We start from the raw sequence: 23,491 nt of genomic DNA on the forward strand, positions 1-23,491 counted from the left end.
CTAAGAGTCTAGCAAAATTGACAAAGTTTAAGATATGAATTGATACAATAATAAATTTTAATGTCGAAATTTTCTTAAACAAAATAATGGATGGATGGTGTGAATTAATTCAACATTTAATCAATCATTTTCTTTTTCTTTTCAAAGTTTTAATACATTAAATAAACCCACGCCCCAACTTTATTTTTCATATTGATCCCTACCCTATACATACATACATATATATATATATATATATATATATATATATATATATATATATATATATATATTAAAAACTTACCATTTATACAGTTTTTTTTTTGAAAGAATAATAAATAAATAAATAAATAAATAAATAAGGGGGTGAATATGATCAACGCAAATGCATAATAATGCATGCCATGTTCCACGTTTGGATCAATCCCCATAAATTTAGGATTCTCCACATTTATTACCTTTTTTTTTTCTTTTCGATCCACGCGGTGTTTTTCACCCTAAATTACTTCCAAAATAATTAATATATTTTGTATTTTAACAAAATGACTAATGATTAATTATTTAACAAATTAAATAGATAATATAATTTTTGTTTGAAAGGGATTAGAGATGATAAAAGAACAGATAAACATAGGTTTTTAGTTGACGGAAAATTATTAGAAGAGACTAAAAAAGGTGGTGGGTATCTCACATCCTTCTTAGCTATGTATTTCGCTTAATACATTTTTTGTTACATCACATATTGCAGGAGAGGAAGAATAAGCATGCATGCAAAGTAATTAACGAAAAGATGGAGGAGTCGGATATAGAATAAAAATTGAGAATGAGATTCGTGAAGGTAGGGAGAGAAATGAGATTTACTCTTTTGATTCTCCTTTTCTTTTAAGGTAGGGGTCTAAAAATTAGAGATCATGATAATTTATTTATTTATTGGGCACCTCAATTTTATATTTTTCTTTTCACAATCATTCTTTTAGAATGATGTTTAGAGACTTTTGTAAATTTTTTAGATGACAATGTTGTAAGGATAAATAATCATTATTAATTAATAGTTTGTCTAAATTAATAAAAATTAATATAGTTCGACTAATATATATATATATATATATATATATATATATATATATATATATATAGATAATAAAATTTTGGTGCTTTGAGTTATATAAAAATATTTGCATCTAGTTCCTCATATCTTAATTTAGCCAATTTAGTTTCTGATATTTGAAGAATGAATTTAAAAAGTCTCTCTAACCACAAAAAAGAAGTTATATATGAAAAAGAATTCTTTTTAATTTTCTTTCATCATCTTGATTCTGTCTTTCTTATTTTCTCTCCTCATTTTTCGTGGTTGAATTTATAAAATTGGAAAGAAAATAAAAATATATATAATCTAAAGCAGGAAGGACTAAATGTATATATTCTTTGTATTTTTTTTTCTAGTATTAAGTTTGTATTATAAATATGGAATAAAAGTTTAAATATTTAATTAAACCATAAAAGTGTTATTAATTAATATCTAAAGTGACTAATAAAAGGAATAAGTTTGACATGTTGTTAGTAAGGGAAATTAAGTAATGTGTCAAACAAGGATGGAATCAATGCATATGTTTTTGAACAAAACATGCATACATATATATAATATACTTCCTATTTAAAATGTTGATTCAACTTCAAGATATATAATTAATATATTTGTATTCATTTCAATGTAGGTAAATTCAAGAGTAATTAATATGAACTTCTACGTTAGATATCAAAACTTTTGATTATGTTGTTAAAAAATGTAGTTGTTAAAATAAAAAACCATGTGTTAAAAAATATATTTATTTACAAACTATTTTAATTTTACTTTCTTTTATTTGACTATTATATCAAATTGATTTATTATATTTGAAGTTAAGGAAATGATGTCAAAATCTCAAAGCCACATAAAATAAGTATAAACAAACGTTCATAGTATCATTTTACGGTATTTTTAATCTCGTTTGATAATTATTTAGTTTTTTATTTTTAAATTAAATGGTGTTTATTTTCGCACATCATTTATTACAAGAAAACTTGTTTTTTTTTCTTTTTTTCAAAATTGATTAAAAAAATAAACTTATTGCCAAACACACTTGTTATTTAAAAATTAACTTAAAAAACAAAAAACCAAAAGTAAACGAAGTTACCAAACATGCATGCCATAAATTATCGGTCAAAATTTATTAAAAAAGATAAATTTTTAAATACTATTTTTTTTAATTAGTATACAAAACACAAATTAATTCTAAAAACTATTATTTTCAAAACATCAATAGTGGCAAAGTAAATAAATCTTATTATTTTCAAAACATCAATAGTGGCAAAGTAAATAAATCTTAGGGAGAAATTATTCTGAATGACAAAGCAACTTGAAATATCTACAAAAATATAAAAAAAAATTCATATTCTATCACTAATAGATATTTATAGATTTGATAGAGACCAACGGAAGGCGATTCGTCTATAATTTTCAAAATTTTTTAAATAAACGTAAAATAAATTAAACCTATTTTGAATAAGTTTCTTATCTTAAAAATGTGTATATTCATTGCTTTTTGGAATGAAAACTCAAAATATTTATTTACATAACGTTCTTTTTTTTCCTAGTAATCAAAGTTTTTTCTCTGTTTTTCTTTTTCATCCTTTGAGGAAATTTAAAAGTTTTAATTTTTTTATGATATTTAATTTTATCCTTTTTATAGTAAGAACAAACAACATATTAATAAAGTTATTTATTCTTTGTTTGTTTTTAGTGTATAATAATATCAAAAAAAATAACATAACCCTTTTAAGAAGAAAAAGATATATTTATTGTAAAATTGCCTATTTGTAATTTCTAAAAAGTGGAAATAGTAAGATTTAATTTTTAAAAAAATTCAAACAACCCAAAAATAACGAGTGTTTTAAGGATAAATTTAAAAGTAGATTCATATACAAGTATAATTGGATAGCTTCCTCATCAAATTAAGAACAAAATAATAATAATTATATATATATATATATATATATATATATATATATATATATATATATATATATATATATATATATATATACCGATGGATTTAGTATAGGTCTAGGGGCTAGAGTCCCCTCAATTTTATTGTCTTTATATAACATATATAAAGATAACAATTTATTTTTTAATATTTATAGTTAGCTTAGTGGTTACTTTGCCTATCAACCTCTTCCAACTCAAGTTTAAATCTTTAACCATCTGTCAATATATTTTCTAGATCAACTACAAAATTTTTATATATACATATAGAAAGCAAAGACTCGTATAGTTTAATTGTTTTTTATGACTAAATTTGAACATTTAAAAGTACATGAATTAAAAGGAAATGATTGAAAGGAAATATATGAACCAAAATAGGACATATACCTAATAAAAAGAATACTTGTTGTTACGAATATTAATGGATGAATTTAATAAAAAAAACATATATATTTATGCATAATGTAAGTGAATAAGATGCATTTAGTAGGTTTAATTATTATTATTTAAAAATGACTTACTTGTACGTTTTCTTAATCACAAGTATAGATAATTTTCTGATTAACCAAATTGATATTATTTGAAGAGAATGAGGAATAATTAGATTTTGATAATCCCAAGCAAGAAGCAATATTGGGACTAGCAATTATCCAAGAAAGAAAGAAAGAAAGAAAGAAAGAAAGAAACAACTCTAATTTAGCTGGGCAGCATGTGCAGAGCATTTGGAGAATATTTATTAATTAAAATTAATATTAGTCATTAAGCATATATATATATATATATATATATAAAGGGTTTAGGCACTAAGAAATAAATGTTAATTAAATAATCAAAGTACTAAATAAATGGATTAGTTTAATTGTAATTTGAGAATCCCAATAATACAAAAGTACGGTACGGGAAAGCAGTGATTTGAACGACAACGCTATTATTAGTTAGCACGTGGAAACACCAACCAAGCAACTCCATAAAACCTACTTTTTTTTTTCTTTTTTCTTTCAATTTTATTTATTAAATTTTAATATTTTATAAGGTTGTTCTTTTTCTTTTTACTTTTTTTAGATTAAAAAAAGTTTGTATTATAGACACAATCATGTGAAACAAAAATTTTAAAAGGATAAATGTACGTTTATAGTTCTTAATGCTTACTTTTTTTTTTTTAAAATGGTTTGATATAAGTGGTTACAAGTCATCATTTGTTAGTCGGAGTCAGTTTAGTAAAATGTCAAATTGACTTTGATATCAATGAGTAAGAGTCGGTCGATCAGTCGTTTTTGTCAAGTCAATTTAATACTTAAAATATATTTTAAAAATTCTCGATTTGAAACTTTTCGAAATTGACCCAGATCGACCTCTCTTATTTTCCAATTGAACGACTTTGATTTGGTCGATCGACTTGTTTTTTGGTCTATCATGCTCACCCCAAAAACAGTCATGGATGTAGAAATTTTGTGAACAAAAAGCTTTATAGTTTGAAAAAATTAATCTAAAAAAATAGTAAAAGTTAGAGTTTGAATTTGGATCCAGAGAGGATAGAAAACCAATTTATCATTAAGCCAACTAAATATAATAATACAAAGTCAGTGTGTGTCTATATATATATATATAACGCAAGCACAAAGATGAGGAGGACTAAGTTTTTTGGGCTTATGCTAAGTTCGTTAGTGGATATAAATATAGTTCGCCTTACATAAAATGTCTTGTTGATTAAATGGTAATTATAATGGATAACAATTTTTAGAATAATTATTAAGTATGTAGTAATATTTTAAAAAAATTGCAAAATATAGTAAAGTCTATTCTATTGTTGATAGACTCCTATGGTTTATCAGTGATAGATCAACATTTGCTACATGGTCTATCAATGATAGACTCCTATCATTAATATATTTTGACAGATTTTCCTATATTTGCAATTTTTTAAAAATGTTGCTATATAATTGATTTTTTGAATATAATTGTTACATTTGCAATTATTCCTTGATTAAAAAGTTTTAAAAAAATTACAAAAACTATCCCTAAAATATAGTTGATAATTATATTTAGACTCCCAAACTTTTGATTACAAAAGTTGTCTTCAAACTTCTACGAGTATTGATTAAAATTAGACTTTCGAATTTGTAATAATCGTAGAAATTGAGAAAAATTGTGTTTGAATTGTACCCAAATTATGCTCCATTTGACTTGTACCATAAGGTAGTTTATGATGGAAGAGATTAGGATTCTTGCATCAATTTTTAACAATATCGATAATAATAAATTCGTATATTTCAAGGTACATTTGATTTCATTTTAGGGGTGAGCGGAGATATAGCATTGGGCCTTAAATTAATTAAGGATATAGCAAAAGTTAAATTTTTTTTTGCAAATATGGCAATTTTTAACAAAAAAGACGAAATTACCCTTACATATACACATTAAGCTTTTGGAATACGATTTCAAGCAGATTCTTCACGTTTTCCTCCTATTTTCTATTTTCTTCTACTTTCTTTGCACTCCGATTTGGTTTTCTGGTGCCGATTCTGGTTTGCGTTATTTTGTTTTCCTTCCGCCGCGCTACGTTCTCCACTTCATCTTACAATCGTAAGTTATTTGCTTTTTGTTTGAAATAGTAAGTTATTTTCGTAAGGTATCTTTGTTTTCGTTTGGTCGTAACCTGTTTGAAGAAGATTTTCTTCTTTTTCTATTTGTTTGAAATTGATTCCTTCATTTTCTGTTTGGTTGTGCTCTGTTTTTCAGTTTGTGTCTATCAATGATGTGTTTCTATCACTGATTGACAGATATAGAGGATGTTTAACTTGTTTATGTTGAAATGTTTAACATGTTGATTTGTTTTAGGTTTGTGTGTTAGTGTATAAGGTTAGGGTCTACCGGTGATATATTTGTATCACTGATAGTCTTGAGGGATGTTTAGTTTATTTGCATTAGGATGTTAGTAGATAATTTAGTTTAATGTATATTTTTATGTGATGTTGTTTATGTTCTATCAGTGATATGTTTCTATCAGTTTGTGTTGGATTGTTATTATATGTTTGTATCACTGGTAGATTGTTATTAAAGAGAAAGAGGTAAATTATTAAAGCTTCTAGTTCTTTTACTTTTATTTTTTTCCAAGACTATTATGTTTGTGAGTGAAAAGTCTATCAATGGTAGAATTGTATCAATGATAGACTGTTCTTTCTATGATTTAAGTCTATTAGTAATAGGGTTCTATCGGTGATAGACTATTCTGAGATCTCAATTGTGATTCAAAAGTCTATCAATGATAGAATAATGACAGTTTCTATAATTCTTTTCATTGCAATACTAATATTAATATCTGCAAAAGATTGAAGATAACGAGGAAACTAAGGAAGATGATAATCATCGTGAAAATAAGTAAAAAATGGTGCATGACACATCAAACAAAGTGAAGGTATTATAATAATCACATTTTGTTGTTTTATGATAGACTTAATGTATATATGTATAAACTCTAATTCAATATTATTTTTTCAGGTTGTTCAAGAAAAGGCAAAAGTGAAAATTATGGAAATAGCGAAGAATATTGAAAATGCTAGGTCGAAGAGACAACCTAAACCATCAAAGAAAGTGTTGGAGAATGTGAAAGAGCAAAAGAATGCAAGAGGTAAGAAGAAAGATTCTCCAAAACCAGCAAGACATTCTCCTAGAACAAAGGATCTTGCACCTAGTTTTGATTTGTGAATCTCTCAATTATAAGTAGATGGATATTGTAGTGCAATAGTGTTGTTGATATTTGTGATAGAGTTCACATTGTTTTGATGTACAAATCTCTCAACATTGGACCTTCATATGTTGTTAGTTGATTTTACCATATTAATGAAGAAAAATGTTGGATTACAAGTTGAAACATTACAAGTTTTTTATCTTTGTTTACATTGAGATTAGTATTTATTGAACCATTCCTTTCATCATTTATCCCTTCTAGTTCCTTCAGTTGTATATTGGTTTCTATCACTGATAGAAACTATTGGTAATGACTACACAATAAAGTCTATCATTGATAGAAACTATCTGTGATAGACTTTATAATGAATTATTTCATATTACTACTTTACAATATAGTCATGAGAAAAAGGTAGATTATTATTGAAAGGTTTGAACCATTCCTTTCATCAATTATCCCTTCTAGTTCCTTCAATTGTATATTGGTTTCTATCACTGATGGAAACTATTGGTGATGACTACACAATAAAATCTATCATTGATAGAAACTATCTGTGATAGACTTTACAATAAAGTCACTTTTACTTTTATAGTATTGAGAAAAAGGTAGATTATTATTGAACGGTTTGAGTCAAACAAATAGAAAGTATTTACTACACATACAAAATAAATGCTCTATATGCTCAAGCTAAAAGATTATTATAAAAAACATAATATCACGTCACTGTAAAAATGGTGGAATCCTACAATTTCTACGATTGTGACCAGCACGATGGCAATGGCTGCATTTTGAGTGACTTTTCTTCTCGTCAATTGATAGTATTCTTTGTTTTCGCGGTCGTCCTACTCAACGCTTGAAATTGTTTTCTTCCATCAATCACTTGAAATTCAACATCATTAATAGCATTAACCTGAAAAAAAAAAAAAACTTAGTCAACATATATGGTTTATCACTGATAAAATCTATGGCTGATATAGACAATCACTAATAAGAATCCATCAGCGATAGAGTCTATCATTGATAGGTCTTGTTACATTACCCTCTAATTAAATAAATAAACAGTGAAACACAAAAACTTATTGCGAAGCTTCTTGAGTTTTGATGTTGTATTCGTAATTCTCCCTCAGACCAACTAGTTAAAATAGTTCTCATACAACATGCAACTTTCCTTCGATCATAAAACCAATTTTGAAGTATTTGTCTCAATAGATTTAGAATTTGATCTCACAGTCTTGAACTCAAAGTTGTTCTTTATAGCAACGTAGTAAAATGACTTTGATAGTAGTTCTTTGCTTGCAAACATATCTTTTCTTTCAAATCGAATGTAGAAGACAAGCTACTAACATGAATATCTGTAAGAATTTGAAAATCATCATCAATGGAAGAAGAAGGCAGCAAAGAACACAAATTATCCATCCCACTGTCAACAACACTAGACCATTCTAAATCCATATTAGAGACATGAACAATAGCATGAGCAACTAATGGATGTCTTGTAATTTGTCCTTTAACTAAATTTAGAAACCAAGTAACATCTTTATCTTTCTGAATTTGAACCACAATTTGAATATCAGTGATACCATAATCGAATAAGATTGACAATTGTATTGAAGAAGGAGATGCATCAAATTGAACTTCTCCTAATATCAAACTCACTAAATTTTCAAAACACGTCATATCATCAACCAATATGCCTGTAGTCTTGTAATTCAAGTAACTATTTGTATCATCCCATTGTCCACTATGAAACACTACTATTGGAAGCTTAATCATAATTCCAAATTACTACAGAATTAAAAAAATAGTGATCATCCTAGTATTACATTGAAGCATTGATAGAAGATAAAGTGTCTATCAGTGATAGACTTGTATCATAGTGTTTAGTGATAGACTTCTATTAGTGATACACTAGGATACAAGTTTATCACTATCATTAATAGACATGTAATTCTACAAAGAAGATGAGATCATATCATCGATGTTTAAGAATAATAATAAAAGGAACATGTAATTCTTTTAACCTAAAAACATGAAATTGACAAAAAAATATTCTACAAAGATTCAAACCGAAAAATTATTAAAATTAAAGGAAACAACTGAAATCAAAGATTACAAAGATTCAAACGGAAAAACTAAAATAAGAGGAAACAACTAAAAAGAAAGATCAAATCTAAAATCTTTAAAAAATATCTGATTACATACCAGATGATTTAACAAAAGTAGGAGAAAATCATAGACAATAAGACGACGTCTGATTGAAGGCGGAAGAAGGTGTGGTTGGAGGTGGAAGAAGGTGTCGTTGGAGGCAGAAGAAGGTGTGCTTAACGTGGAGGAAATCACAGAAACGGTGGTAAAGATGGAGAAGGGAGAAAATCGTGGAGAAGAGAAATTAGGGTGAAAATGGAGAAGGAGAAAATCGTGCCAATTTTCTTTTTAAAACAAAGGGCAACATTGGAATATATTTAAAAAAAAATAAAAAATTTGCTATATTTGCAAATTGTTTAATATTGACATATACTTAATATTTTATGGGATAGTTGCAAATGTAGCAATTATATTCAAAATAATTAAGTATATAGTAACATTTTTTTAAAAAAATTGCAAATATAGCAAAACTGTCAAAATCTATCAATGATAAGAGTCTATCACTGATAAACCACGTAGCAAATGTTGGTCTATCACTGATAAATCATAAGAGTCTATCACTGATATACTTTGCTATATTTGCAATTTTTTTTAAATATTACTACATACTTAATAATTATTCTAAAAATTGCTACCTATTATAATTACCCATATTTTTATACCAAAATGGTTATACATTATAAAATCTCTTCATTTTAAAGATTGTTATGATATATATATATATATATATATATATATACATATACATAAGACAAAGGAATTGATTATTTAATTTCGAAATTGATGGTACAAACTAGAGATGTTCAAAAAATAGTTGAAAATTGAACCGATTGATAAATCGAACCAAAATCGAATCGTAACTGAATGTATGCGGTTCGATTCGATTTAAGACATTAAACCGATTCGAAAACCGAACCGAACTGCTTTTATTTAAAAAATTAAATATATATAGAAATAAATAATATATATATATATATATATATATAACGGTATTGGAAGTGGAACTTGAACGATGCTCGAACACGAACGACATAGGGAGACGAAGACGACACCCTCTGGCACTTAAACCCTTATTTTCATTCTAAAAGTTGGAAGATCATGTTTCTAATTCTTTTGGTTTAAAATTTTGTATATTATAGGCAAGAGGCAGAATGTCGACAATGTTTAAAATTTCTACATCTTGTATTTAATTATTATACAAATTAGTTCAATCTATGTTTGTAACTTTGTAGGTCTTTTATTTATGTATAATGTCTATAAAGAATTTCGATTCTAATATATATGCATAAAATGGTTCGGTTTCGATAATTCGGTTTTATTTATGCATAAACAGTTCGGTTTGACAAAGATGATCGGTTCAGTTAGGTTTCAAATGAGATTTTTTTTTGTATTTTTGTGGTTCGGTGCGAACTGTGAATACCCCTAATACAAACACTATATCGATTGAGTTATATGCTCATTTTGACATAGATATATATCGATATGAACCCGAGCTTCCTTGAAAAAATTATATTCATTACTCATGCATGTACTAAGCTTTACGAAAATTTATTTCTTCAATGTTATACAGACTTTATCGAAATTGGTTTTCCAAAACTCAAAAACACTCCTTTGAAAAGAAAAGTTTTATTTATTATCATTATCATAATGTAGTTTTTATAGGTCGGAACTGGTTTTAGCGATGATTTTATTTTTATTTTCATTGGTATGAAACAATTTTATGAAAAGTATCAAAATATTAAAATCATAAGGATCTGGTTCCAAATAGACAGTATTATATCCAAACACATATTTCTATATTATCTATTTCATTCCATTTTTATATTTCATAAATACATAATATACTTAATAATACGAGCTATATCGTTTAAATTGAAAAAAAAAATGATATATATTTTTTAAATAAAAAACGACTTTTGAAAATATTTGTAAAATATAGTAAAATTTCAGATTTTATCAATTATAATACTTCTTATTCTCGATAACGTTGTTTAATATAATATTTTGCTATATTTTGATTTATTTTGCTAATATATATACATACAATTTTTTTTTCAATTTGAACGATGGAATTCATGAAAACTAAAAATCTTTTTCAAAATTAATATTCATGAAATATATATTTAAAACGTTGCTATTAAACTTAAAAGCACAAAACCTCAAATTACGTTAAGTACAAAATCTCGAATTTTTTTAGGTAATTAATAGGTATCAACTTTAAGAAAAATAGTTAAGTATATAACAACATTTTAAAAAATTGTAAATATGGATAAATTTATCAACAATAGACTTGTATTCTCGATATACCAATATTTACAATACTAGTGACAAATTTTTTTCATCGATAGACTACGAAATATTTTTATATATTTATAATTTTTTAAAATATTGTTATATATATTAATACTTTAAATCTAATTGCTACGTGGATCTCTTACGTTGAATTGTGCTATTCAATTAAGCTTTGGAGGTAAGTTTGTTGCATGGGCCAAGTCCAATTCGTTGAGCCAATAATGGCATAACTTTGCTAGTTGTTGTAGTAAGTAGGAAATTTTCATAAATACCTAAATTTCCTAAATTGTTCATTGCTCCATAAATATCTAGAAAAGGTTAAAATTTAATTTCTATCCTTCTAAATGTTAAAATTCAATCCTTATAATTTTGATAAAACTTCGATAATTTTAAAGTTATTTAATATGATTTTAAATATATCAATTAATGTATTAGTGTGGGTACGTGGACTTGTCGAAGTGAAGTGACATGATAGACTAAAAAGTTGAGTAGATCGACCAAAATCAATTGGATGAAGATAAAGAGAAGTTTGGTTGGTATCGATAAGAGAAAAATCTAAATCAACAACATTTGAAAAGGACGAAGGATCAAATTGTATTCTTTTATAGTCGTAGTCAGTTTGTACATTTACTAAATCGATCATAATTGATTCAATATCGACTTGGTTGGAAAGCAAACTCCGACTAACCAAAAACTCACCCCTACTAGATACACTTCGATTGAATTTGTACGCCAATATCTATATTTCATTTTTCGTAAAGACCAGACGAAAGATAACGTAGAGTTGAAGGACTAAAATAGAGAATTTAAAAGTGAGAGCGAAGATTTAAACCTAAAATATTTGGATATTGGTATTGAAAAGCCCAAGTCCCAAGTCCGTTACTAAGCCCAGAAGCAGCGGAAGGTTGAAGATGAACCAACCCATTTCACCATAACAACGTTGCGAAGTGATCGTCTTCAACAATTCAAAACCTTTTGAGCTCCATTTTTTCAGACCCATCCAATTTCAGTCATCGGATTCGACCTGATTAAGTATGGCAGCGTATAGAACGGACGACGATTACGATTACCTCTTTAAAGTTGTTCTCATCGGTGACTCGGGTGTGGGTAAATCCAATCTTCTCTCCAGGTTTACGCGTAATGAGTTCAGTCTTGAGTCTAAATCCACAATCGGTGTTGAATTCGCCACTCGGAGTATTCGGGTTGATGACAAGATCGTCAAGGCTCAGATTTGGGACACCGCTGGACAAGAAAGGTTTGTCAATGAGTTATTTTTTACTTCCATGATTCTGATGGATTCTGGCATTGTCTTGGTGTGGATCTTGATAACTTTATTTTATATTTCTTTATTGAGATCTAATGTTATAATTTAAGATTTTGATGTTTTAACTTGTTGGGAAAGATGGGGAGGGGTTTATAGGGATTTTTGGTGTGTTCTTATGTTGTTGGGCATCTGAAATTAAGTAGCTTTCAGATATTGATTATCACGGATTGCTTGCGTGCTTCTTGAGATGATGATCGCGTTATTGTAATTTGAGTTTCTGGGATTATGTTTTTGCTTTTTTAGATACCTTCGGTCTCAAGAAATTTGATAAGAATTTTGGAGTTGTGAATTTTGATCGATAAGGGGATGTCACTATCGATTTTCACGTGGGACCTCATTTCCTAGAGTAGTCTGAATTCTCTCTTTAAAATAATGATCTGGATCTGATTAGAGAATAATGCTTGTTTGTGCCCAGACAAAATCTGAATTGCATTGTTATAGAAATTTTAAAAAGCAGTGTTGGAAATTTCGGTTGAGTTTCTTCATGGATGTCATGCCAGCATTTTCAGTTAAATGAAACTGTTCTTCTTTCCTGTGGATTGTAGTGTGATTTTGGCTCTGTGCGTTTCCATTCTCGGTCAGCCTGTATTGATTTGTTTGTTTCCTCATTTTTTAGCAAGGTGGTTATATTTCCTATTACCATCGTGCATCATGTGATTTTTGTATATACTTCGTGGATCATATTGAAATTGGAAAACCCTCGTTACATGTTTAACTCCAACATCTGAGGCGCGTTACTAAAATGTAGTATGCAAGGCTTGCCTTTTCTTTTAGTATGTGTTTGTAAATTTGGCAATGTTGAAGCCTGGATGAGTAATACTGAAGACTTTAAAGTGTTGTAGAGATTTCATGGTTTTCAAAAGATAAAGGACCCTTAGTGAAAAAGTGATTTCTTATATGCTTCTTTTTGCCAGATACCGTGCAATCACGAGTGCATACTATCGAGGAGCTGTTGGTGCATTGCTTGTCTATGATGTCACACGACACGTGACATTTGAAAATGTGGAGAGATGGCTGAAAGAGCTTAGGGATCACACTGATTCAAATATTGTGATAATGCTAGTTGGCAACAAGGCAGACTTGCGACATTTGCGTGCTGTATCAACTGAGGATGCCCAGGCCTTTGCAGAGAAGGAGAACACATTCTTCATGGAGACATCTGCCCTTGAGTCTCTGAATGTCGAGAATGCTTTTACCGAAGTTCTAACCCAAATCTATCGTGTAGTTTGCAGAAAAGCACTTGAAATTGGAGAGGATCCTGCAGCGTTGCCTAAAGGACAAACCATTAACGTTGGAAACAAGGATGATGTTTCTGCAATGAAGAAAGTTGGTTGCTGCTCTTCATGATATCATCATTTTGAATATGAGGTCATCAAAAAGGAGTAAAAGGATGAGTTCATTATGCTATGTCTTGAATTTCCACTCCTGGATTTGCTCAACGAACATTTACTTTATGGTCATTTTTTACGGTGATGGAGAGCTTCTCGGAGGGTTGGATTCATATTTGAAGTCTTTTGAAATTGACACCTCTTCTTATTGTCAAATTCCTTGTACTTTCTTGTCCAAGCTCACTCTCTTTTATTGTTTTAATTTTTGTAATGCCCCATAGTTTTAATTGTATCAGATTGTTCTAGATATAGAGAGATCTGTTAAACTGAAGTTGTATGTAGGTAAATGTTCAGTTGTTCAATGGGAGCAGAATTCTTTTAGTTTTTTCAATTTTGCATGCTATGAGGGATTATGTTATATTCCTCCACAGAATTCACTTTACTTACCAACTTTCCCCTCCCCAAAATCAAACTATCCTTGAAGATATTATACTATACAAACAGTTGACCAAGATTTGTTGCGGTGGGAGACAAGATTCTGCCCTACTAGGTTTTTTTTATCAAAGTGGCACTTGGATTTTAGTCTCTCAAATTTTACCAAGCTTCAATTCAAATTCAACTTGTATTGTTAAAATTTGTAATGAGAATTGATTCAATTTTGATCCTCTCCACAAGCCTATAGAACCCAAAACCTAACCTTACACATTGATGAACAACAAAGGATGCCAAAATCACAATAATAGTCCTAAAAGGATAAAATCTATGTTAAATAACATAACAAAATACCAAATACACAGAAAGCCTAAACATTTCACATGTACAGTTTCACAATATAAACACAACTATGTACAAAAATGCATTCACAGTTTAAGAAACCAACAAAATAAAAATGAGTTGGAGTCTTATTGTTGTATATATGTGCAAGACATTTACAAACGTACAATATAGTTTAAACCGATCATTGTTTGATCGTCAATGAACAGCTAAAGCTAAACCGTAACTCAACTGTTCAAAATCAGCCCAATTCATTCATCTTGTCAATGCCTCCGATTTGCAGACTGGGCAAACGTTTTTTATGAGCAGCCATTGTTTTAAGCAATCTGCATGATAATAATGTTCGCAATCAAGGATTCCGATCTTTGTCCCGTCATCAATGACATCCTATAAATTCATTCAGGCCACGTTTTAAACGATATTATTGCTATCAGTTACATATAGTCCAAATAACTTTTTTTAAAACAAAAGCAGGAAGTACATTGATGAAGTTACCAGGCATATGGTGCATGAATTCGTTTCCTCATTCATAGAGGTTGCGCCGACTTCTAAATTTACATCCCTAGCAGATGATATAGAAATGCTTGTCTTCAGCTGACTCATAATTATTTCCTCAGACAACCCAGTTCCGACATAGCCAATCCGTTCCTCTAATTCAAGAAGCTCCTATACATTGGTATTAAGCATATTTTTATATTAATAAAATCAAAGTTCTTGAAACCAGAAAATGAGAATTACTTCACCTCATATGACATGTTTTCAATATCCAGGCGCATATCTCTGTATGTATCATTAAAACCTCCAATATCATTGGAGTCTGAAGCTGAAGCTGATGCCCGAGCCCCACGAACAGAGAATTCCTGCATACACCAAATCCATCTCATCTCATCTCATCAAACTCATTAATATGATATTAGCATGAATTAATAAAATAATGCAGAAATATAAATTTGTATAACAGTGGCAAAAATATAGAAAAAATAGTTACGTCCTCCTCTGGAACTCTCAGTTGATAGGTTGAAGGGCGTCGAAACATTGTCTCTGGATCAACACAGCTTTGATGAAAATTATATGTTATGTGGTCATTAAATGGAAGATCTCTTGTATGCCTAGGCTCTAGCTCAGAATACTGGTGCATGATCCCATAAGCAGAACTCAAAGTAACCCTTGGTGTAGTAGCTGCTGCTTGGGGATGTAAACTGATATTTTGGCTTCTTTGTCCTTGCAAGTGTGCCTGTGGTAATGGAACTCGATGACTCGAATGCTGGATTATTGTGGAAGGAGGATGCTGGAAATTTGGAGAACTCATCCCAGACATTTCACTAAAACTTTGAATTCCTGAGTTAAAACTTTCTGAAAAGCCTCTAATCCCACTGTCCCCTGTAAAGTCGTGAATTGCAATAAACACCAACGTAGTTTAAACTATAATTGACAGTAGAACTCAACATTATACTTTAACACAGCATCTCCTAGCATGAAAGTAGTTTGAAAAGAAAAACTTCTAAAGTTCCAGCAACCTAAATGGAAGAAGGGGTAGCATATCTGAAGAAAAATCTTTCATGTAACTACGCAACCAATTACCTCCTGAGAAATAGTTATAAACAAAAATTGGAGAAAAACACAAAAAATGCAATAAATAGCTGAACAATCAATCCTTTTTAATAGAATGAAGAAGAAAAATATACCATGAATAGGGAAACCAGCAGGAGCTTGGTTCCAGGTCCAAGTGCTTCGATCTTCAAAGTTAAAATTTACAGGGTGGTCTAACCAAAGAGCATTGTTAGCTGGCTGTTGGTGCTGAACCATTATGTCTCCTCTAATCAAATGGCTACGAGCATAGCCATGTATTGAATTAAAAGGTGCATTTAAAGACTCGAAGCTTGCTGAACTATTGGGACCCTGGAAACTGACAGGGAACCCTTCAGAAAATCTTCTCTTGTACGGAAATCCACCTTCAATAAAATGACTATTCCTGGCATATGTATCTGCAGGATTTCCAATCAATCCATTTCTAGGAGATGGTAAATGCTGATTGTGATTACCATATGGTGAGGTCAGATAAGAACAGGAATTGGCAGCAGTTGTGACATGTAAATCTTGAGCACACTGAATCCTAGAACCACTGCGTTGGCTCACTCCATAGAGTATGGCGCCATTAGCATGCTCAGGTAGATGTTGAGCATCAGGAGTCATTGAGTTTCTGGAAGCTGTTACCATCGAATGGCTACTCCACCGTGAGAAGGCTCCCTGGCTAGAAAGAGAAAGCTCTGGAAGAAGACTTGGTTGATCTAATTCCATATCCATTGCTGGAGGTGTATGACAAGGGACACGAGTTCTTTCCCTTATGTCCATGAAAGTGCAGTTATACCTACTCTCAAAACCAAAAATATGTTTATTAGTATCCTGTTGTATGATATAAACAAGCAACATCTAACTTGTCAGATAAGAAAATTCACTCGATGAACTCGTTTTATTAAAATGATGGGAGATTGAATGTGATGAAGAGAACCATCTCAAGAATAAAAGTACTGAAAATAAGCATATTTACCTTTCCATATGAGAGAAAAGATAAAAATCTTGCAAGCATAACAGATGCTTAAACAAGTAGAAATTTTACTAATGCCAAGGAATATGAATTATACATCATGGAAAAATTGCACATTGGCACAAGCTTCTCAAGCACTAATAAGGAGGTAAAGATCGGCACAGTAGTTGTGAAGAAAAGTAGTGGGGAAAAGGTAGCATGAGCAAAGCACCCAAAGAAAACTTTAATGCATCTATTAATCACCAGTACTTTAGGATATCATGTATTTACATTACTTTAGAGAGTGTTTTCATTACTCCAACCAAAAAAACCTTTACCCATTTTCTAAATCCATGGGAGATAATCAGCAGGTTTTTTATTTTTCAACATCCAACATCATTCCTAAGATTTATCCACAAAACTGGCAACAATCCCCATTCTTTTCGTCTCAAGATGTTCCAATAAAATTACCCTTATCCTTATCTTCAATGCCTAGGATCAATGTACAGGAGATATTGGGTAGTGAAATTTTGAAGGACAAAAAAAAAAAAAAAAAAAAAAAAAAAAAAAAAAAAGAAAAAAGAAAGAAGAAGAAAAATACAATTGGGAGGTTTTATGAGAGAATACTAACACAATCAATGTAAAAATGTTAATTGATAATTTCACCAAATTCTAAATTTATATAAGTAGGCAGGTGGTTCAGAAAATGAATTTTATTCAACAGCTTCGACTCAAAGTCCACGCAAAACTCACAAACAACTCTACATTAACATCTTAGTTAAAAAATGTGCAATGCATACTAAAATGTAAAGGCAACAACATTCCATCCATACCCATCAACGTTTTCATGAATCCCACGAATAAGGCTTTCAGTTAAACAATATTGCTTCGCCCCCCATAAAAAAAAAAAAAAAAAAAAAAAAAAAAAAGGGAAAGAAAACAAAACTAAGAGGGAAAATACCCAATGCTCACAATCATACGCCACTGAGTTTGGCATGTTCATCAATTTGGAAGAAATCAGCACCAAACTCCAACAGTTCCCAAGAAATCAAAGAAAGGGTATGCAATAAATTGACCTCAAAGATAACGAAAATCAGTAACTAAGCGCAGGAAGAGGGGAAAAAGCAAAGATAGAATCGGTAAAACAGAGAAAAAGAACGAAATGGGAGAAGGAACTCACAGTGAATGCGGTATGATCGGCGAGAGAGAGTGTGTTGTTGAGAAGTTGAAGATGAGTATTAGGGAATTTAGTCAATCGATAGCATCTAAACGTCCCTCTCCGTTTCCCATTTTCTCTTCCAGAATTAGATTTCTGATTGGACTCAGCCAACTGTTTTTCTTCTTCCCAAAAAAAGAATTGTAATTTATCACTTCATTTAACCACATACCTTTTTTTAATTAAAAAAAGACAAAATGCATTTTTTTTTAAGTTTGTCTATTTAGTTGGTTAGTAAAGAAACAATTTAATCCCTCGTGTTTGTTAAATGTTTCTAAATAATCTCTAAGTTAATTCCACCTCTCAAGCAAAAAGTAAGAAAAGTATTAGTGATATGTTTGAATTACATTTTTTGAGTGTTTAATTAAAAAATATAAGTTATTTTGAAAAAAATAAGAGCGTTCGTAAGTCACTCAAAATAGAGTTTTAAGTGTATTTTAAATAATTTTTACAAAAATAAAGCTTAAACAAAAAATGAGTTTCTTCAATAACATTATTTTCTTAAATCAATTCAAACGAAACCTATGTCAATTAAAACGTGTCAACTCAACATGCAATATCATTTTTTCATTAGTAAACTAACGGTCAAGTTAACTCATAAATCTTTTAGAAGTATTTAGCAAACATGAGGATTACAGTGTCTATTTTGTAACTTCAAAGATCAAATAACCAGAACTTCAAACCTCATGACTAAAAGTGGATTTTGTATATAAAGAAAATAAATGGCTTGAAAAAAGATTGAAAGTCATATAGTGAGTTTTTCTTCCCTTCCAATTACAACAAATGTAAAGATTAAGGAAAAATTTCATGCCTTTTGTCGTAGAGCTATACTTGATTCGTAGATTGAGGTGTTGTTTATTGATATGTATTAGATATAGATGCGGTAAGAATAGATATGTTTTGAGTAAATCTTTGGACGATTACGAATAATTGATATCCATTGATAATTGCACGTTTATCAATGGAAATCATCCCTTTAGTGAAATGTATGGTATAAAAAAGTGCAGTGAGTACACTACTCTTGAGATGATAGATGGTCAGCAGCATAAGAGAATATATTAGGATAATTATATTAGACTTTATATTTTCCTAAAAGATAGAAATGAATGTCTTTTCATAAAAAGTAAGGTAGATTGAATTGTCCATACAAAACAAGATAAGTGAGAAAGAAAGCTCATAATCTCATTGTAAGTGTGATGTGGTATAAGGTTAAGTAAAGTCTTAGCCCTTCAATATTACCAAATTCACATGGGAGAACAATCTTTATAATGTAGAACAATTAATTGAAAGATTACTATTAAGATATCTGATGGCTTTTTCACTCAATTCTGTCGGTCTTAGTTTGACCTAAAAATCAAGTGGTGTCGACGTTTAGTATTTCCTCTCGATCTTTCTTTTATGTCATTTAGCATTTCTTTCATGTCATTGTTTCATTCAAAAACAAGAAATCGAAGCATTATTTTACTTTTACATTATTATATACCTAACTATATTATTCACTTTTAAACTTAAAATCACAACATTAGCACAATATTATTCACTTCAACATCAATATCCAATAATTCTTTTCGAGGCCGAAGATCAAAATTTGGCCAATATCACAGGCCAATAGTTTCACTCATAATAAAGAATGGAACTCATGGTTTCAAATCTCCGTAATAAATACTCATTCTAAGTTCTATACTAACATGTTACACATTTTTGTAAGATTAAAGTCGGATTAAGCTATTAGGAGTCTGATTGATCATTCAAAACCTCCTCCATCCTTGGATTTCTTCCTTGGCTTGCGTTTTTTCTGCTTCAATTTAAGCTTTTGTTCAGCTTTAACACTCTTTTCCCACTCTTTTCTTTTCTTCTGATAGAGCAGCATGGCAGAACGAGCATCTTCTACCTACAAAAGAAAGTTGCATCCAAATTTCACAGATTTATCAAAACAAAATGTCCCATGAAAACATATCAATAGTATTAGAAACCAGATGAATAAATTCATTGCAAGCCGTTGGCATAGATAGTAATAGAGGAAGCCAGAATGACATATATGGATTCCCAGAATTTGCAAATTGAGGTAAGATAAGGTACTTAATTTCCACCAAGATGGGAGATCATGAATCTCAGGATGAATCCAAGTAACATGGTTGTAAAGTAGGACTCTTGGAAGTTGTAACATGGTGGTTAAGTGGGACCCTTGTAAGATGTAATTACCATAAAATATCAGGGGTAGAATTTTTTTTGGTTAAATTACAAGTTTAATCCTTAAACTTTCAAGTTTATGTCAGTCTATCGAGAGATAAGTGTTGAACTCTCAACTCTATAATATTAGGTTATTCACATAGAATATAAATTAAAATGGCTTGAAACCACTCTATTTAAGTCCCTTTATTATTTTCATGACCCTTATTGACCATTAGGTCAACCCAAGTGGCTTTATAATCAATACCCCGATTTCTCTCCAGTTTAACAAAAGAGACTACGAAAAAATCAGAGAACTTACAGGACAGTGCTCCCCATTTTGGATCTGAACACCAAGAAACTCGGCTGCAAGATGGCGGAGAGCTCTTTTACATCCTTCCCTGTTTAATCAAACAATTGAGAATGGATGAATTTCAAAGTAGAACTTAAAAGGTGGAAGTTATAAAGTACAATGGGGAGCAAAATTATTACTTCTGAAAGAATTGGTACTCGGAGGTGTCTCTCACGTCATTCTTGGGATGACTCAAGAGTAATGCCTGTCAAATCAATAGAGAACTTGAATATAACTTTTCAGGTTTATACTTCAAACCATTTTAATTTAGATACCTTAAGATCATTACGCAAGGCATGGCCAACAAGAATCTTTCCTTTAATCAACTCTGCCACTCTCTTCTGGACAGTTGGAAAATCCTTAGCTGAAATTAAAAAATTAAATCAATAAGTTAATCACATATATGAAACCTAAATTAACGTAACGAATATAAATCCTAACTGGAAATCGAAGGATGAAAGACTGACTGGGAGCAAAAACCTCAAAAATTCAAATCCCAGACCATCATTAATCGACCGACTCAAAATTCCACTTGCATATTAGTGCAAAGCATTCATTTTCTAACAGATATAATGGTATGATCGTACATAGCTAGAAATTAGAGTCTTCAACATCATTAAACTCTTTAAGGAAACAGCAGAGCAAACAACAAAATATACATATTAAAAGAAAGAAGGAAAACAAATGCGACCTTTCTTCAAGTCGCAGGGTCTTATGCCACTAATTTGGGTCCGAAAGTCAACCACACGCTCTATCGGGCGTACAAACTCATCGTATATAACATTCCCCCATTTGTTTACCTGCCATTAATAGCCAGTACTGTTAGCAACTAATAGTATAGAAAAGTTAAATGTCATGCTTTGTTGCTCTAAGAAGCTGCTACTTATCAGAATGCAAGTTGAACTATCAACCCCTCCAAAAAAATAAAATAAAAATAACAATAATAATAACCATCCTCTTTCCTGATTGAAGGAGGATGTAAAGAGGCTCTCTCTCCATGTGTATGCAAAAAAACCAGATACATGGACACGAATAACAGGCGATCAAATTCAAAAAGGAATGAATACCAGTGTAACACGTCCAAGGGCACTTTTGTTACCTTGACCTACTCCAACCATTTCACAATCCATAGCTACTTCATCTGTAAGACTGGCAAAAGTATAAAGTCAGTACTATCTTGAAACTGAGCATAAAATCCGATGTTTGGCAAAGATTACAAAAGCAGGGAACCGAGTAACTTCGAGCTTTTCTCTTTCTTTCTCTCTTCTTCTTGTTCTTTTTTTTTTTTTTTTGGGAGAAGTGAGGAACTTAAAAGTTAAAACTTTGAACTATGAGAAGATGTACTACAATGTATTTCACAATTTGCCATTTGCCAATACTACAGGATTAGAATCCATACAAAGAACTTGATATGTCTAATTCCAAGTCCAATCATAATTTTATAGCATAATTTAGTCACATGAACTTGCTACTTATGATAATCGAGGATTGAATTATCATTAAGCATTTATCAATACCACTCCAGTCGTTGGTGATTATGTAATACAATTAGAAATATTTTCAATTTGCATCTAAAGTAAGTGGTCAACAATTTACAATGTTCTTCAAGTAAGAAAAAATAATTCTAAAAGATTACCTAAAGTCATCATTCACCGGAATGAGGATATTCTTCTGGGAATGATTTGACTCCACATCAGATCTTTCCTTGCGTTTCCCTGTAAACCCATGTCGCCCTAGTTAACTAAATCACTACGTTATGACAACAAAAACTACGTGGATTCATCAGAATGTAACCGAAAGAAGAACTTGTTTAGTTATTCTAAATATTTAGTGAACTAAGAACTTCCAAATAAAATAATAAGAAAACCCAAGTTCCAAAAATCAAAAGCACACTATCTCAAGCGACGATTGCTGCAAAACCCACTTCTCAATTTCTTTGTTTGAACTAGTGAGGCTCATACAATCGCATAGAATTAAGGATAATAGGTAAGACAGAGTTCATCGAACATGAGCATGAAGGTTCATAATGCTCTAAATGGGAAGCAACTTTGAGCCGAGGGGTAGAAGAAGAACTCTTACCTAAAAGGGTCTTTGATGAAGCTTCGGATTTCGGGACAGTAGAGGCCTTTGAATGATTTGAACCATGGGGTTTCAGCTTCTGCAGGATAAAAATAGATAGAAATCAGTGATGGAAAGAGAAGGGAAAACGAGGAATGGAGGGAAGAAGAAGAAGAAGTACTTGTTGGAGTATTGCCCAATTGGGGTTGAGTAATTTGGGTTTAGGGTTCTTCTTGAGCTGAGATGTCATAATGTTGAAGCTCCCACTTTAACGTCCGACTCCCACAATTTACATGTTAATAGTAGCCGCCGCTTCGGTCGTCTTCTCTCCCGGTGGCCCTAAACCGGGAAACAGTGAAAGGAAGGAGAGGAGGGCTCTAATTTCTAATTTTTCATCGTTTAAAAATATTTTCATTTTATAATTTCACATATAATATATCACTTTATACATTTTTCTTAACTTTTGGATTTTAATTTTTCTTAACTTTTGGATTTTAATTTTTCAAATTTTTTTTCAAAAACATTATTTAGATTTTGAATTCTTGAAAGTTAAAAGTTTAAATCTTTATAACCTTCTAAATTTAAAGTTTAAATTAAAACAATTATTAGTCGGTGTT

At 30.4% G+C, this 23,491-nt stretch overlaps 3 protein-coding genes across 4 annotated transcripts; 1 reads left to right on the forward strand and 2 right to left on the reverse strand.

Moving 5' to 3' along the window:
* Nucleotides 1–11,909: 11,909 nt before the first annotated feature.
* On the forward strand, nucleotides 11,910–14,172 carry LOC103501795 (ras-related protein RABA1f). The gene is made up of 2 exons (XM_008465490.3): nucleotides 11,910–12,384; nucleotides 13,368–14,172. The coding sequence occupies exons 1-2, from the start codon at nucleotides 12,164–12,166 to the stop codon at nucleotides 13,798–13,800; spliced, it is 654 nt and encodes a 217-aa protein (XP_008463712.1). The 5' UTR covers nucleotides 11,910–12,163; the 3' UTR covers nucleotides 13,801–14,172.
* A 442-nt stretch (nucleotides 14,173–14,614) lies between these two features.
* LOC103501794 (probable E3 ubiquitin-protein ligase ZFP1) lies at nucleotides 14,615–18,424 on the reverse strand. 2 transcript variants are annotated; one of them, XM_008465488.3, is made up of 7 exons: nucleotides 18,260–18,424; nucleotides 18,041–18,155; nucleotides 16,241–16,923; nucleotides 15,544–15,935; nucleotides 15,299–15,415; nucleotides 15,051–15,221; nucleotides 14,615–14,942 (listed from the first exon to the last, which is right to left on the reverse strand). In XM_008465488.3, exons 2-7 carry the CDS (start codon nucleotides 18,055–18,057, stop codon nucleotides 14,811–14,813), a joined length of 1,512 nt encoding a protein of 503 aa, XP_008463710.1. In that variant the 5' UTR covers nucleotides 18,058–18,155; nucleotides 18,260–18,424; the 3' UTR covers nucleotides 14,615–14,810. The 2 variants fall into 2 exon arrangements, with proteins under 2 accessions (XP_008463710.1, XP_008463711.1); XM_008465489.3 differs by lacking the exon at nucleotides 18,041–18,155.
* A 1,452-nt stretch (nucleotides 18,425–19,876) lies between these two features.
* On the reverse strand, nucleotides 19,877–23,281 carry LOC103501792 (uncharacterized). Its single transcript, XM_008465487.2, has 9 exons — nucleotides 23,056–23,281; nucleotides 22,896–22,974; nucleotides 22,453–22,531; nucleotides 21,884–21,965; nucleotides 21,508–21,616; nucleotides 21,092–21,180; nucleotides 20,957–21,021; nucleotides 20,787–20,865; nucleotides 19,877–20,186 (listed from the first exon to the last, which is right to left on the reverse strand). Exons 1-9 carry the CDS (start codon nucleotides 23,122–23,124, stop codon nucleotides 20,040–20,042), a joined length of 798 nt encoding a protein of 265 aa, XP_008463709.1. The 5' UTR covers nucleotides 23,125–23,281; the 3' UTR covers nucleotides 19,877–20,039.
* Between the last annotated feature and the right edge of the window lie 210 nt (nucleotides 23,282–23,491).

This window comes from Cucumis melo, chromosome 7, assembly GCF_025177605.1.
Source record: "Cucumis melo cultivar AY chromosome 7, USDA_Cmelo_AY_1.0, whole genome shotgun sequence".
Taxonomy (NCBI): domain Eukaryota; kingdom Viridiplantae; phylum Streptophyta; class Magnoliopsida; order Cucurbitales; family Cucurbitaceae; genus Cucumis; species Cucumis melo.

Excerpts from the sequence above, each read along its gene's own strand:
- LOC103501794 (XM_008465488.3), bottom strand. Across the intron at positions 15,416-15,543 it reads TGAGAGTTCCAGAGGAGGAC|GAATTCTCTGTTCGTGGGGC; the intron begins GTAACTATTTTT and ends TGGTGTATGCAG. Across the intron at positions 15,222-15,298 it reads TTGAAAACATGTCATATGAG|GAGCTTCTTGAATTAGAGGA; the intron begins GTGAAGTAATTC and ends ACCAATGTATAG.
- LOC103501792 (XM_008465487.2), bottom strand. The coding sequence starts at position 23,124 with ATGACATCTCAGCTCAAGAAGAACCCTAAACCCAAATTACTCAACCCC. Across the intron at positions 22,532-22,895 it reads TTCATCAAAGACCCTTTTAG|GGAAACGCAAGGAAAGATCT; the intron begins GTAAGAGTTCTT and ends ATGGGTTTACAG. Across the intron at positions 21,966-22,452 it reads CCGGTGAATGATGACTTTAG|TCTTACAGATGAAGTAGCTA; the intron begins GTAATCTTTTAG and ends TACTTTTGCCAG.
- LOC103501795 (XM_008465490.3), top strand. The coding sequence starts at position 12,164 with ATGGCAGCGTATAGAACGGACGACGATTACGATTACCTCTTTAAAGTT. Across the intron at positions 12,385-13,367 it reads GACACCGCTGGACAAGAAAG|ATACCGTGCAATCACGAGTG; the intron begins GTTTGTCAATGA and ends TCTTTTTGCCAG.